Source organism: Anas acuta, chromosome 9 (genome assembly GCF_963932015.1).
Source record: "Anas acuta chromosome 9, bAnaAcu1.1, whole genome shotgun sequence".
NCBI classification, from domain to species: Eukaryota; Metazoa; Chordata; class Aves; order Anseriformes; family Anatidae; genus Anas; species Anas acuta.
The window spans coordinates 8,764,424-8,780,615 of record NC_088987.1 but is presented as its reverse complement, the minus strand read 5'-3'; the positions used below and the strand labels follow the sequence as shown (position 1 = coordinate 8,780,615).

Genomic DNA, 16,192 nt, shown 5'->3' with positions numbered 1-16,192 from the left:
GCTGCTTCAAAACAATGTAAACATTTCATTACGATTCCCAGAAAAGGTGGTGGTTTACAAAAAACAGACCCCAATCTTTGTCAGATAATCAGCCAAAATGTTGTCCCATCCTCTCTACATGGAAAGGTGCAAAGCTCAGTCCTCATCCTGGAAACTGAATTAATTTCCCTGAGGGAGTGTGCAAATGCTTGCATGAGTCTTTGTGGGTCTGCTTGCAAGAGTGGTATGTTAGAGCTCGCATCTAAGTAGCCCCAGTGTTTTGCTGTGTTCTGAGCAGCCTGGGATTTGGGTTTGTTGTTGTTGACCCACAGCTAGATCTAGCATTCGGAAAAAGCTTTTCTGAGATAGCTTGGAAGCCAACGTTGATCATTGTTAACTTTTTGTTGTTGTTGTTGTTTTAAATCGGACTTCAGTATTTTCTGTGTAATAAACCACAACTCTTGTAAAGTTGGATCACTTTTGTCACTTTCCTGCTACCGTTTGCTGTGCTTTGCTGTGCTTATAAGATTAAATTTTACTTTTCTTGAAATCCATCAAATGTTTCAGGCATTTAAATAAGCAAACATGAATTCTGAGTTACTTCTAACACCGGCTTGCTAGGTTTGCTGAAAACAGTGAGGAAAACCTTGAGATAGAATGTGAACAAGCCTACAGGTTAAAAGTATCAAAAATATGAAACTGTCCTTGTAGGAGGCATGACTGAAGGAATCATCCATGTGATATTTCAAACCACTAAAGGCTTGAAAAAAATGGGGAAGGGGGCTAAGATGAGGCACAGGCAGGAAAGTCTGTATTAATTATGAGGGACAGAATATTGCCTAAGAGAGTATTGTGAGTGGGAACGTATAGTTTGGTAAAATACACAAATAAAAGTGAGCCAAGATTTGAGATGAGTGTGGCTGTGTAACCTAAGATCTTTTGGTTACGTTTATTTCAATAGCTTTTTACCAAGCACAGAGACTTGAAGACAAAACCACACTCACGCTTTAGGAATATGAAGCCATTTATTGCTCATATGCATGGCAATGAGTGGGGACAACCATGCTACTACTTGAGGTACTGACGAGCTTGTGGTGCCTGGTGTAGTCAGCCAGGTAATCTGCTGAATAAGAGGTTTGTCATCAGGGAAGTGTTGGCCTGAGTGGCACCTTGAAAAAGCCTGACCTTCAGTCTTGCTGATGCAGTGTCTTCATCCCCTTTACTGTTTCTCGTAGTACTCTCATATCTTGTCCTGCCAGGGTTTTGTTTTGTTTCATTTTCTGAATCAGGTTTAAGCTGTTGCTAAAAAGTATTGATTTAGCAATCTTACAACATTGCTCTTCGTTTCTGCTTTCTTGAATGGCTAGGAGCCTGTGAGCTTTCTTGCTCACAGAGTACATTTTAGGCTCTTAGTAAAGAGCTCTTTGTCATGGATGGCTTTGTCTGTGTTGCAGTCAGAAGTGTGGCATTTTAGCCAACTGTAATACACTAATTTCATTGCTGAGAACAGCAGGCTACAGCTGATAAGCACTGAGCCAGAGCATATGTCAGTGTACTGCTTCTGCTGAACATGGACATGAATTTATGGGGGAGAAAAAAAAAAGGCTATGAACTCTGCTAGCATTGCCTCATCTGGAGCCTGCTTTAAGATCACATGATGTGGAATGTAATTTCTGCACCTTTTGAACAACAATCTACCTCCAGTTTGTTTTCCACAGAGCACACCACGTAATTTTAACCCTTGTGGTTGCAAATGAGGATTTCCCATCATTGCTGGAGAAGGGAATACAACTTGCAAAAACTATATAATGTTTAACCGGGTGTAAGAGCATCCCCAGTGCTATTGAGTGACTCAAAATATTGTGTGGATTAGGTCAAAAAGTGTAAAGAACAAATCTGTGCGGAACAATACAGTCTTTCTTTATCCCTAAAGAAACTGGGGCATGATCACGAAAAAACTTGTAGTCACTTGCTACAAGGTACGAAGGTTTTAATCATATGTCATAAGTCTGAACTATTCTAGTATTCTAGTTTGAAAAGGCAGCATTCTTATTAAGCCTTTCTCACTTTCACTTCACTTTCTTCAATAAAACCACAAAATTTGGATGAGTTTTGTGTTAGTGCACCCAAGAAGCAGTAATGCTCCAATGAATTTACGCATTTTAAATATATTTGTAGTAAGTCATTCTTCAATTTGTGGGAGGGATGGGAGGGAGTGACTGGAATACATTAAGTACAGATAGGCAGGATGGAGATGCACAGTTTGAGAAGTCAAAGAGGAGACAGATTGCTGCTAAGTGAACAATGGATGTATAAAAATAAAAGTAAAAAGGCTTTGGCTTATGTCCTTTTGGTGTCTCTTCAACTTAAATGAAGCCTTAATTAAAATCTTTAAACACCACAGAAATTCCCAGCAAGCATGGGCAGAGGATCTGAAGTTCCAGACTGGGCTTTGAAGTTGATGTCCTCTGTGGTTTCATTATGTCATTTAAGCTCTGGAAGTTCTCCATCTGGTTCATGGATATGGTGATACTTTGTAGGCCTTTGAAAAGATCCTTTGTGACACAGAATTTAATCTGTAACTTGTAACAGATCTTCTCAAAACCAGCAGCATTGCCCCCTTTACAGGCATTGCAGCACAGTGTCTGACGAGCTAAACACAGCTGACATGCAGTAAATAAGCAGTCTGTGACTTTATGCTCCTGCTTTTCCAGGCTATTGAAAACTTTGCAATGACAGTGAAAACAACAGCACAGATGCTGCAGACCTTTGGAACGGACTTAGCAGAGACAGAACTTCCCAACGATGTGCAGTGCACAGAAGAGCTCCTGTCTGCACACACTGACCATCACAGCAAGCTGAAGGTGAATGTTGTCTCGTGACAGCTCCATTTGTGTAATAAGTGGGTTTTGATTTAACAGTTTTTTCTGCCATTATTTTGGGAATCCATCATCTAAACTACTGAAGAGAGAAAAACCTGGATTCAGGAGATTGATTTGATGCAGCTATGAAAAAGGACTGCACAGCTTCATGAGTGATAGAACAGGATATTGTTCTATCCTGCTCTGTTGCAGTTGACATGAACTATGTTATCTCCAAAGATTTGGTGGTGTTCCTTTGTGCAGTCTCCTTCAGTGCTGGTAACAGGGGAGGACCATGAATCCCTGCTTTATGAGAAAGTAGTAAAGGTTTTGTTTCACAGGCATCCCCTGATGACTTAAAAATGGATTTCAGAACATCTAGAACATTTTCAGAGATCTATGCAAGATGTGTGTGGTGGAGACTCCTCAGCTGACATTAATTTTTGATCATCATTGTCCTTTTCATTGCTCATCTTTCATGCTAGGAAGATACCTTCTTCTGTGGTTGACTCCTTGATAGCTGTCATACCATGACTTAGCATGTCACAGTTTGAGGAAATCCCATTAAGAAGCACAATGTCTCAGCAGCGTCTCAGCTGACTGAACAATTGGTAGCATACATTTGATTTGTGTTAGAGTATTTTATTCTGAAAGTTACCTAGTCAAAAATGCAATCTGTTCAGAAGTTATACAATGTTCCTTTTCTCAGAAATATATCTACTGTTCATAGTGAATAGATTTAGTCCCTGCATTCCTAGAAAGATATGTCATCATTGTGAAGCACTTATATTCTGTTCCAAGTATTCAATACCTACAAAAGTAACCTCCCTTAGCATTACTATGTTGTCTACCTAAGAGATGGAACTGTCGTTAGCATAAACATATACTTTTCTTGTTTCCCCCCTCAGGATGAGCTGAAACTAGCTGTGAAACAGGGGGCCACCCTACTGACATGTATTAGGGAGCCAGTCACCCGAAGTGCCAACAGCAAACTCAGTCCGGATGAACTAGAAAATGTGGCAACAGTGGAAAGGTTAGTGAAGCTTGATTACCTTGGGCAAGTTGCTAATTTATTCCTAAGAAATGCAAATGTAATTTATGTCCTCATTTAAATGGCGTAAATATACAGGCTATAAATTCCAACTGATTCAGTCACTCAAGGTTTATTGGATACATAAGTCAGAGAAGGGAATGTCTTTGAGGAATTTACTTGATTAAACTGGCAGTGCAAGTTCAAACAAGTCCTGAATTTCATGGTAATTCTTGGTTGGACCACTACCTACCTGGTGGAGGATTTAATGTGGAACATATTTTCCCTATTACATCCTCCAAATACCTGTGCCTAGTTAGAAAGTGGCATCTGGATCCATGTGAGATGAAAGAGTATATGCTTGTGTATTTCTGTGGAAACACTGGGGGAGGGAGGAACAGATAAAGATGATAGTCTGAAACCTTCACAAATGTATAAAAAGAGAGAAATCTCTGTTCCTTCCTACAATGCTAGTTATTACCATAATGCTTTTATTTACTATGTACAAGTTTCTGCTGTTCCATATGATGCAGTAGAAAGAGAAATGTTATGCTAGTGTTTCAGCATATCTGCATTCAGCAGGAACAAAGCTGCCAAAAGTAAAGTTGATATTTTTCACTGAATACTTTAAAATCCTTTAATCAGTCATTCTGAAGAAATTTACAAATTCAGCTTGAATTCAGCAACTAGCTTTGATTAAAAACACATTTTTCAGGGATAGATTGAAAACAGGACTTGTTTTTGAGAGGAATAGGAAAGAACTATTGGTGTTTGCCCCAATTACTTCATAGTTCCAACACTGCATTTGTAGAAGATCAGGCCTGGTTTCCTGCCTGCCTGAAGAATGCCAACTATTGAAAAATAGGATATTCAGAGAAAACTTCATTTTCTTTTTCCTTTTTTTTCTTTATATTTTTTTCTTTTTTCTTTTTCCTTTTTTTCTTTTTTTTTCTTTCTTCCCTGTTTAAACTGTTCTACTTTGTAATATACTCAATAGGTCATAGAGATTGTGAGGATGACTCATAATCTGGTGTTTGACACTTCACTCAAGATGTGGGACACTTGATACTGATTTTTTTTTTGTGAATAAGTGTTTCATTATTTCCATGAAATGAAACATTGTCAGTGGGAGGCATTATGAGCCTCTAATCCATTGTGTTTAGGAGAGATGCATTAGGAAAAATGATTCAACTATTGCTTATTTCTTATGGCAAAAAAAAAAAAAAAGAAAATGAACAACAAGTTGTACAGTTCTGCTTTAAGCATTCTTAAAATTAATAATTGCATTGTATTCAATCTACATCGGCCTGAGGTGAATTATCTTTGAAGATTAGATGGAAGCTGGGGAGTGACAGCCACTTCTGGCTGCCAGCACATGGACCAGGTCTGTATTCCAGTTGCAGGTTAGGAGGCAGGGCTACAACTGCCACAGTAGATCCATGTAACTATCAGTCATCATCACACTTCTGCCTGTACCACTTCAATTTTTGTTCTCTTTTTCTCAAGGGAAAACTGATGCAGAACCTTGTTCTGCTTCATACATAGGTGTAGGTTCCCCACCGTCTCCAAACCCTGTTTTTTGCAATCAGTTGGTGTAACTTAAAGGAAAAGAATTGTAGTAAATTAAGTGCTTTTCACTCTAATTTCTTAACAGGTTGTTGGCTCAGTTGGATGAAACAGAAAAGGCTTTTGATCAATTTTGGACCAAGCATCATCTAAAACTAGAACAGTGCTTGCAGCTTCGACACTTTGAACATGATTTTAGAGAGGTATTTCATTGGTTGATTTTGTCTAGTCTTCTCTGGTAAATAAGGTCAAACTGCTTATATGTAGAAGTATAATGGCATTCCTAAAAAAAGAGATTGGGGGAGAAGCCATTCATTATAAAAAATGAAATTAATATTCAGAAATCTTGGTAATTATCTGATATTTTACAGCATTAGGCCAAACTGTGAAACACCAGCTTCATGCTAAATGATTTATGTGTGATCTTACCAAATATCACTTTTTCTATGATGCTAATTGTCCAACTCCACTGATGTCAATTGAAAAGAAAAATGGAAAGCCCAGCTGTCAGCTCAAAGGACAAAGTAATACAAATCTTGGAGTAATATAGGCTCTAGAGTTATGGATCTTCAAAACTGCGTGTCTCAATAAATAACAAGAACCAGGGACAGCTCTTTAGAGAATAGTTGTTTGTTGCCTGGTATTTTCCATTTTGAAAGCCATTTATAACAAGATGAAAGACTAAACTTGAAATGCAAACTCTTCTAAAAGATGGAGATAAATGTTTAGAACTCATAGATTTGTTATAATTTTATGATCATCTTGTGATGGGTACGCTTTTTTTTGTCGTGTTTGTTTTAGGTAAAACTGACATTGGATAATCTAATGGAAGCACAAGCAGGTTTTTCTGACATTGGAGACAGTGTGACTCGAGTAGAGCACCTCCTAAGGGAACAGAAACAACTGGAAGAGAAAGGACAGGTTTGTGCTCAATATTGTATTCCAGCTGATCATCTAGATGTTTCTCTGTCACTATCGTTCTGTGACACTTACTCTCTTCTCATGGGTCATTATTTTAAACTGTGAAACTCTGATCCTAATTTCCAGAAACCAAGGTTGTTCAAATTCAGTAGTTCTGTTTTGTTACCTGGAAATCTAGAATCAGTTGAAATACCTGCGTTTCAAACCAAGACAAGTTAGGGCCATCTTTGGTATTTGAAAAACTTGGAAGACGTAACAGGTTCCCTTGGCCAGATACCATTTAAGATCATTCTGTTCAAGCTTATAGCAGTTTCAGGAACACACATGCCTTCTGATAAACATGTTTTTTTTGTTGTTGTTGTTGTTTGTTTTTTCAGACGTTAGAACTTTGCAATTGCATCAGTTGGTCACCTATATATAATATGCATCACAGTTAGTATTATTAGAAAGCATTGAACAAATGAGTAAGCTGAATCAGAGGAGGGCGCACATGAACAAAAGCAAAAACTGGTGATGATCTGATGATCTTTTTTAAGCACGGGATTAAGATTTAGAAATGCTGTCATCTTTGCCCATCTGTTCTGTAGAAATCTAAAGAAATTTAAGTTACTGTAACTTACATTTTCCTTCCATTGTCCCTTCTTGTTGTGTGCTGTTAGGTGATATTTTAATTATGATCTATTCACAGCATATGTGTTAAAGCACTAAATATTTTTGTATTTGACACATTATCACAGACAGCTTTTGTACTCCAATGAAGCAAATAACCAATAATAATGGATGTAGTTTGAACTCATCCCATGAAATGGGAAAAAATCTTCTGTACCTATAAGTATTCAGCAAAGAGCTGATGGTTAATAGCTGAAAATAGAGAAAATGTTTCAGTGCCATAAACAGTTTAAATTCACTCTGACTTTGCCTTGCAAAAGTCTCGGGACCTTCACACTCCTGAGCAGTGGTTTTAAAAGTTGCCACACCTGTTATCACAACCTGTTATCTTCTGCCCCTCTGTGAAGATGTGATGTCCTGCTCTTCTGAGAATTTGTAATCTGTAGCTCTACAGATATGAGCTCAGCTGACAAAGCCTGAGATAACAAGATTTATCACAGAAATTTGCTCTGGTTCATTCTCCATATTGTGCTGCTCTACTAATCTTTAACTTGGGTTAAGCATGTGGTAGAATATTTTTTTATTCTATGTATGATCTACAGATCATACGTGCTCTGTATGATTTTGATACTGTTTAAGTACTCACCTCTGAATTTAGGCTATGGAGGCAGGAAGAACAATAGTAAGAAATAATCACTAACACATTGGTCTTCAATGCAAATTGAAAAACAAGTCAGCTAGATGAATATCCCAAACCTTTAGCTCCAGGCTACAGCACAGATTACAGAGATGGTTTATCTTTACTAAATCACAGAATCACAGAATCTTTAGGTTGGAAGAGACCTCAAGATCATCGAGTCCAACCTCTAACCTAACACTAACAGTACCCAAATGTGTAATTTTAAGGTCTAACTTTGGATAGTTTCTCATTAATCTCACAGGAACCATTGGAGAAAGCCCAGACTCTAGCTCTCCATGGAGAACAGCTCATCCAAAACAACCATTATGCAGTCGATTCCATTAGACCAAAGTGTGTTGAACTCAGGCGTATTTGTGATGACTTTACCAATGAGACCAAGAAAAAGTACGATATTTTGGGAAAGTCTCTTGAGCTGCATCAACAGTTAGATAAGGTGAGTGAGCCTTTTTAGAGAACAGCCCTAATGACGGTTCTACTGAAAATGAATGTTTTTATAAGCACAGGTACAAAGACTTAGTACTTTTTCCTCCATTTCATTCAGAAACTATTACCATAAAAACTGGAGCAGTAGCTTCTCATAATTATGATCTTAAAATGATGAATAGTAGGTTACTAAAAAAAAAAAAGAATAGAACTAGGCCTAAATTTGAAACAAGAAACAAATGTGTAAAAATATGCTTAAAAATAAACAGCTTACTACTTGTTCTTTTTATTTATCCCACTTCATATGATCTGAGTAGAATAGAAAGCTACATGTAAATGCTCTGAGAATGTTTACATGCTATTTCAGCCTAATTCCTAAGAGGAAGTACCAGAAATTCATCTTGAAAACCTGCTTTGGAGTATTTTTAACTGAGTGTAATAGGCCTAAGAAGTTTTGGGGAGTTTTGATACAGATCAAATATTAATCTGGGGTTTTGAATTATTTTGTGACTGAACACTGAAATGAGGTAGTACAGCTGAAAGATTTGATTTGCAGCAACCACAGTAACACTCTTCCTCCTCAGAATATTATTATGTGTTACTGAACCATCCATCTATCCCATGAGAGCTGAATTTAATTTGCTATTGTTCTGTATCTATGGTGGGATGTATTTTGACCAGGACCATGCTATGAAGTAAACATTCATTCAGCAACATGGTAGGGCAAATCTGTATTTCATGGGGTGGTAGAAGCAACACTTCATAATACGGACTGTCGGTGATGTTGGGGTCCTTGTTGTCTGATTTTTTTTAAAGGCAAGCAAATGGTGTGAAGCTGGAATCTACCTCTTAGCTTCCCAAGCTGTGGACAAGTGCCAGTCACAAGAGGGAGCTGAAACCGCACTCGTTGAAATTGAAAAGTTCCTGGCAACAGCTAAGGAACACCAGCTTTCTAACCCGAAGGAGTTCTACAATCAGTTTGACATGATCCTCACCCCTGAAATAAAGGTAAAACCTCTCAAATGCATATGCACTCAGTTCAAATTTCAAAATACCAATTGCTTTCTACATGAGAGAGTACCAGACTATATCTCTGGGCGTGCTCAAATATGCCTCTTTTGCTACAGCAAAAGGATACAGAGGTGAGCACATACGGCAATAAGTTTTATTTATATGAGCAGTCCTATAACCACACATACTTCAGGGTAGAGCTAGAAAACTTAATGAGTCACCAAGTCCTACTCCATGAAATATAGATCTGTGCAGAATGCATGGGCTGGGTTGGGTTAAGCTACAACATGATCTTTATCTCTAATACACCTAGTCTGAGTAACAGAAGTCATCTCAACTTGCTTAGTCCAGCACTGACAACCATCTGCTGTTTGCCTTTTCTTTGCCTAGGCCAATGCCCAAAGAATTCTACAAAAACTAGAAGATGTACAAGAAATGTTTGACAAGAGGCAAGTGAGTCTGAAGAAACTGGCAGCCAAACAGACCCGGCCAGTACAACCTGTTGCCCCACACCCTGAATCTTCCCCAAAGAGAGCATCACCAAAGACTACGAGACCAGCAGGAGTAGGTAGGCCATGAACAGCTGCTTTCAGATACACACCAGTGTTTTTCTTGCATGGTCATGCTTTAGTTTTTGTCTTCAGAATGAAAACTTGTATTTGATGTTCAGTGTCAACCTTGTAGGCCCAGAAAATTAAAACAAATGTGAAACAATCTATCACTAAAAGCATATAAGCAAGGGTGAACCAAAAAAAAATAAATAAAAATCAGGCTCTTTTTCTTAGGTCTAATCTACAGAGCATATTTCTATACTGTTTCTTATTATGTCATATATTGCTAATTTTTCCCTGAAAATGAAAACCAGGTTAGTCACTGCAAAGTATGTAAAGTATGCATGAGGAACTCTTTTAAATTGCACATACAGTGGTACAAATATTTGGCTTTAAAAGATCACAATCCCTCCAGTTTCAATTAGATACTGCAAAAAGCTTTATGCATCGTTGGTGACATTGACTCGTTGGTGTGATTTTTCTGTTCTTTTGTTTTTCCCTCCACATAACTATTTAGTCACTTTCTAGAGTTGTCCTCTGCTAACTAAAAAATTTGAATACTGCTTCTGGTTGGAATTTACAGAAAGTTCCTGATTTGAGGTTAGCATGTTTAACCAAGGTACCTATTTTCTGCAAAAGGAACGTGGGTGAAGCAACTTGAAACTGTGCATCTTGGAGGCCAGCCACATTGTACCTGGTGGCAGGAAGGGGTTAACCTTTTCAGCAGAGATAGTTATAAAAATTTAAAGAAAAGAACTTCAGGGCTTTTTAACAGGGAACCTTTAGCTAAAAGGCTTGGGAAAAAACTACTAATTAGCATTAAGAGCATACATGTACAGCAAGCTTTGATTTTTCATCAGGAAGATTAGGCAGGCCAGTAGCCTGACCATTTTGCTTTCTAGGCATACTGTCAAAAGCTCATACAAATGTCCCTGTTGTTTTCCTCTGGTCCCCAACATTCATCCTTTCCCAATGCCAGTTTGACATCTTTACTTCTTTCCCCAAAACCTTGCTAGCTGTGGTCTTAACATGCAATTACTACCTCAAGTTTCATTTTCATTGTTGCCTTAAAGCAAGCTGAAACCACAATGCTTTTGAAGAGGTCTTGCTCTGATACCTACATCTGCTAGCAATGTGTTCCACTCTTGCACCGTTGTTGGCAGTCAGTTAGCTGCATGAATTTTTAAGTCTTTGAAAATTCAAAGAACTGACAGTAAAAAAGTAGTAGTTAGTTTTCCATTGTGTAAGTTAGTAGAATGTAGAGAGTTCTGGAGATCACCTCGCCCAATCAACTCCTCAGAGCAGCACTAACTTTAAAATTCTTCAGGCCACTAGTGCTGAAGCAAAGACAGTTGCTGAAAAATGACATTATGGGACCAGTAGGTCTAAGCTAGTTAGTCCTTGTTAGTGGCAGTAGAGTTTTAGAATGGCTTTCACCAGTTGTGAAACTGCACCTTCAGGCTAAAAGCTAGTCTCGCATTTCTATTTATGCATGCAATCTCTGCGTTTCTTAAACTTCTTTCTTGTCATTTTAAAGCACTTGCAGATTTTTTTCCATTTTTGATATAAATAGAACCTTTAATATAGTCACTAGTGCAGAAATGACAATACTTTAAGTGTTGATTGTTGTTCATACACCCCATCCAATACTCTCAGCTACTTTACAGAGAACCATGACATGTTCCCTTGCTCTGATCCTTGCATTGCTGTTCAGTCTTATATAACACAGTACAGGAGATAACTGCGTGGTAAGGATTACTTAGCTTCTGATGTCCTGTTGTGAATTAATAGATAGATGATACTCAATTTGAAAAGTTACTCCAGTCATCCTCTGTGGTGATGCAAAGTGTGACCCAGGCCTGTTCAGAAATTCATAAGTAGACTGTATCATCTCATTCGGTTTCTTTTTGTGCCTCAAGATGATTGACATAGAGAAATGTACAAAGAAACAGAAGTCCCCGGCTTTCTACAGCTTATCCTAGGACTTAAAAACGTTTACTTTAACTGCCACGAGCAGTATATGTATATTTACATGGAATCACAGAATAGAATCATAGAAACATTAAGGTTGGAAAAGACCTCCAAGATCATCTGGTCCAACCATCCCCCTACCACCACTATCACCCACTAAACCATGTCCCTAAGCACCAGGTCCAACCTTTCCTCTTAAATACTCCCACAATGGTGTACCACTTCCCTTGGCAACCTGTTTCAATGCCTGACTGCTATTTTTGAGAAGAAATGTCTCCTAAATTCCAACCTCAGCCTCCCCTGGCACAACTTGAGGCCATTCCCTCTTGTCCTATTGCTAGTTATCTGCGAGAAGAGGCTGACCCCCAGCTTCCCACACCTTCCTTTAAGGTAGTTGTAGAGAGCAATAAGGTCTTCCCTGAGCCTTCTCTTCTCCAAATAAACAACCACACTCCTTACCCACTCCTCATAAGAATATATATACCGTATAATAGCATCACTTGGGTCTTACCCAATTGTTCACTACAAAGAATCATTCTTTGAATTTCCTGAGTGCCATTTCCCACAGAATGCCAAGGCACTTTGCAAATGCTATGTTACTGGTAAGTATTTTCATCTCCCTTTTGCAGAAAGAGAACAGAAGCACAGATCAACTAAGTGATTCACCAAAGTGTTTCTCAGTCTGAGTCTGAGATGTGGCTGAGAACAGAAACTGGCACTAGGTTGTTTCGGTTTGTCCCGGCAGGCAGCTAAGCACCACACAGCAATTCGCTCACCCTCTCCTCAGACAGCGTGGGATGGGGGAGAGAATCAGGAAAAAGAAAGTAAAAGCATTGTGGGTTGAGACAGATAGTTTAATAAGACAGAAAAGAAATAGAAATAGAAATGATAATAGTAGTAGTAGTAGAAATAATAATAATAATATGTACAAAGCAAGTGATGTGCAATGCAACTGCTCACCACCTGATGACTAATGCCCAGGCTGTCCCCAGGCAGCCTCTCCCATCCCCCCGGCCAGTCTTCCCATATTAATTGTTCAGCATGATGTTTTATGGTACGGAATATCCCTTTGGCCAGCTGTCCTGGGTCTGTCCCCTCCCAGCTCCTCGTGAGCCCCCAGCCTCCTTGCCTGCAGGGTGGTGTGAGAAGCTGAAAGGTCCTGGGCTTAATGCAAGCACTGCTCTGCAACAATTAAAACATCAGCGTGTTATCAACATTATTCTCATCATCCTAAATCCAAAGCACAGCACGATACCAGCCACTAATTAATTAATAATAAGAAAGGTACCCCATTTAATTGTTAATATTAAATGAGCCCTACTCCAAGCCTAGAAAATGAGGCTGTGATATTCTGTTCTTCTTGAATCTGCCCTCTGTAGGAATTTCCTCTGTGCCATTTCTTCACATTCACAGGATCAGCACAGAGGCAGCATTTACATATGGGTAGAATTTATTGAGAATCCTCTTGTAAAACGGAAAGAGGCTGAAAGCACCTTTTTGAAACAGATACCGTACTTCATTGTTATCCAGGACATATCTGAATATTTGTAAAAGCTTGCAAAATGAAACAGGCAACAAGAAACTACCATGTTCCTAGGATGTGTAAACATAAACAGAAACAGAAAGCCAGAAAAAAAGGCGCTTGTCGCTAGGCAGCAGATCTAACAATACCACGGCAGCACTGCAATGCTTGTCTGTGAAAGCAAAGAAGTTACATTCATTCCAGAATAGATTTTGTTTTGTTTTGTTTTTGTTTGCTGACTCTCTATTTCCCTAACAAGGAGTGGTAGGGTAAATTCACCCCGATTCAGAGTGCTAATGGAAAAACGTTAACAGATGTGAAGGTTTAAGCGTGAAATATTCTGTCAATGTATCCGTGACACACTTCATTCTGCCTGTGCATATACGTAGATGCACACAAGCAAAGCTGATACCACATATGAGAGAAAGGGCAGATTTCTATCAGGAAAATGATGGAGTTTATTTTGACTATGCATTTATGTCCTGTGGTGGCTCTTGGCAGAGTCTTAGCTCAATGAAGATCCACAGAAAGGCTGCACTTTAAACTTTCCCTCATGCAGGCTTGCCCCCAGTGCTTTAATTTGGGCCTGGGAATCCTGAGGCAAAACTTGAAATTCATCCCATTTTTCCTTGAAGCTTTTGGTTTCACAAAGAATTTGCAAATTTCACAAGGGCAGGCCTGTTCAACAGTGGTACTGGAATTATGATGCTCAACAACGACAACAAAAATCTACACCAGTCTATACCAGTTGCAATTAGTGCAAATTTTATAGGAGTCTGCTTAAATATCATTCACAAATCAACCCAGAAAAGACAGGAAGCTGCTGACCCTTTTATAACAAATGCCTTGAAAAATTTTAGTGGTATATATGGCATCTTATTTCAAGAAAAACTCTGTGCTCCCCGTGGAAGCTTGCATGAATTAAGCTTTCCCAAAGACTGTCTTACTTAGCTGGACATTTTCTTGGAAAACTTTAGTGGAAATGATTCAGCCACCTCAGTAATCAAGGCAGGGAAAAGCATTTTGTTTTAATCACCCTTGTAGCCAAAGATGAAACACAGCGGTGCCAAATGGTTTTGTCCCTTCTTGAAGCTTCCAGATTTGGTAGAATTTTAAAAACTTGGAAAAAAAATCTCAGCTCACACATGTTCATTATGGATTAACTTGCTACACTTTGGCTCCCAAAGTCTCATTTCTTTTGTTGTCAGCAAAAATGCCTGGAATCCAGAGACATGTTTCTCATCCCTCTGCACTTCTGGTTTCTTTAGAGTATGATCTCGTAGCAGTTTAAACCCTCCTTAATGAAGGGCTGTTTTGGGCTCTTGCTTGTCTCCTCTTTGCCCAACACAGCAATGTGTTTCTGACTGCTTGACATCAGTACTTACAGTCACATAACCAGTGGTTGGATTTTTTTATTTATTTTTGTTTCTTTTGGCTAGTTCAGCTCCTCATCATCCAGTTGAAAGAAATGCAGTGCTGACAAAAAAGAGGTGACAAAAGTGTGTGGCCGGAGGTTGGGAAGAAAGGGAGAACAGTACCAGCCCCAGCTCAGATGGGTTTCAACTGTTCTGGAGTCGTCTCTGAGACTGTGAGAGTTTACTGCTGTTTTTTCTCCTGCTGACGTGGGAGAAGCAGCAGTAGGTGTGAAGTTCTGACCCCATTAAAAACCCATGTGGGTGTTAACTTAGCATTTTGTTTGTTTGTTTGTTTATTAGAGGGGTGATTTTAATAACTAGTGCAACTACATAAAAAGATCTACGTTGAAGGGACAGTGAAAGACTGAAATCAGAATTGTTGGTCAAAGTGTGTGCTCTTAAACATGCAAAGTGGCGTATAGCAGTCAGTAATCTGAAAGATCAGTTCTAAAAATGTCAAGTTGGTCTTCCTTATTAGTCTTTTCTCCTGTTACCTCTGAGAACTATCATGAAAACAACTCAGCGAATATTTATTAAGCACTTGAATTGTAAAAAGGAACCCAAAAAAATGTACTTTCAGAGCAGGGATTGGAATAGTTTATGGAGAGTAAGGCTCTAAGCCCCCGCTGAGAAATACAGATAAATCAAAATACTGAATAGCTGCTCATGAGTTCAGTGTTTTTTGTTTTGTTTTTTTTTTTTACTGAATGAGGCAATAGAATAAATCCTTAGGGAGGGGGAGAAAAAGTAGTAAATGTGCAATATACTTGTCAATGGTTGGAGCTAGATGCCTGAACAGAAAAGGGGAAAAATTAGCGTTGCAGATGTAGCTTTACTTCTGTCATCTTTTCTCTTCTCATCACTATAAAATATTCATGGAGGGATTTCTTTGTGTGCAGCATGAATGTGAAATACAGGAGCAAAACCATCAAAATTTCTGTTAGCTCATTAAGCAAATAATATGTTTAGCAGCACATCACACATACAAAATCCATGACTCACCATATGGGTTTATTAGAAGGCCAGCTTGGAACATGAAATTCATACAGGGGGAATACAGCTGGAGGCTTTTCAGTCCTTTAAAGTACAAAAGCCAAACTGGTTCCATCTCATTTAAATGTGTACAACTGATCATTGGATCCCTTCCAGCATTCCTCGCAGTCACTAATGCATAACACTCTCTAACTAATAACATCTGGATAGGGGGATTAAAAGAGAATGTCTTGCAAGAGACTGGGGATGTGTGCAGGGAAGTGAAGCAGCAGAGAGATTAGCTGACTCAGAAAAAGACGATGAATGTGATTTTCATTAATGGCTCTTGGGAAAACACCAGTTTCTGTAGCTTAAGATATTTCTGTAAAGAGAAAGAGAAAAGGAAAAGATGCTTTCAATTTTGTGGCTTTAAGGCTGCTATCACATTTGGCCAAATCTGAGGAAACTAAGCAAGTGTGTCTTACAGAAAAATACTCCATTTACACAGGGCCTCACTCTCTGCTTCTTATATGGACAGATTTTCAGGAGGTTCAACAGCAATTTTGCTAGAGCAGAGAAGTATGGACTCTATTGCCTAAGAATGGAAAATACTTTCTATACAATACATGATGAACCTTAGATGCTTAGAAAAATGTTTCTT

General features: G+C 38.7%; 1 protein-coding gene across 9 annotated transcripts in view; it reads left to right on the top strand.

Moving 5' to 3' along the window:
• MCF2L2 (MCF.2 cell line derived transforming sequence-like 2) overlaps window positions 1-16,192 on the top strand; it is a 158,769-nt gene that overhangs the window by 57,562 nt on the left and 85,015 nt on the right. For all 9 annotated transcript variants that reach the window (XM_068691806.1, XM_068691811.1, XM_068691808.1 and 6 more), the window contains 7 exons: window positions 2,694-2,843; window positions 3,749-3,873; window positions 5,525-5,639; window positions 6,238-6,357; window positions 7,908-8,099; window positions 8,906-9,097; window positions 9,491-9,668. In XM_068691806.1, coding sequence (XP_068547907.1) covers window positions 2,694-2,843; window positions 3,749-3,873; window positions 5,525-5,639; window positions 6,238-6,357; window positions 7,908-8,099; window positions 8,906-9,097; window positions 9,491-9,668 — 1,072 coding nt within the window. The remainder of the gene's footprint in view (window positions 1-2,693; window positions 2,844-3,748; window positions 3,874-5,524; window positions 5,640-6,237; window positions 6,358-7,907; window positions 8,100-8,905; window positions 9,098-9,490; window positions 9,669-16,192) is intronic.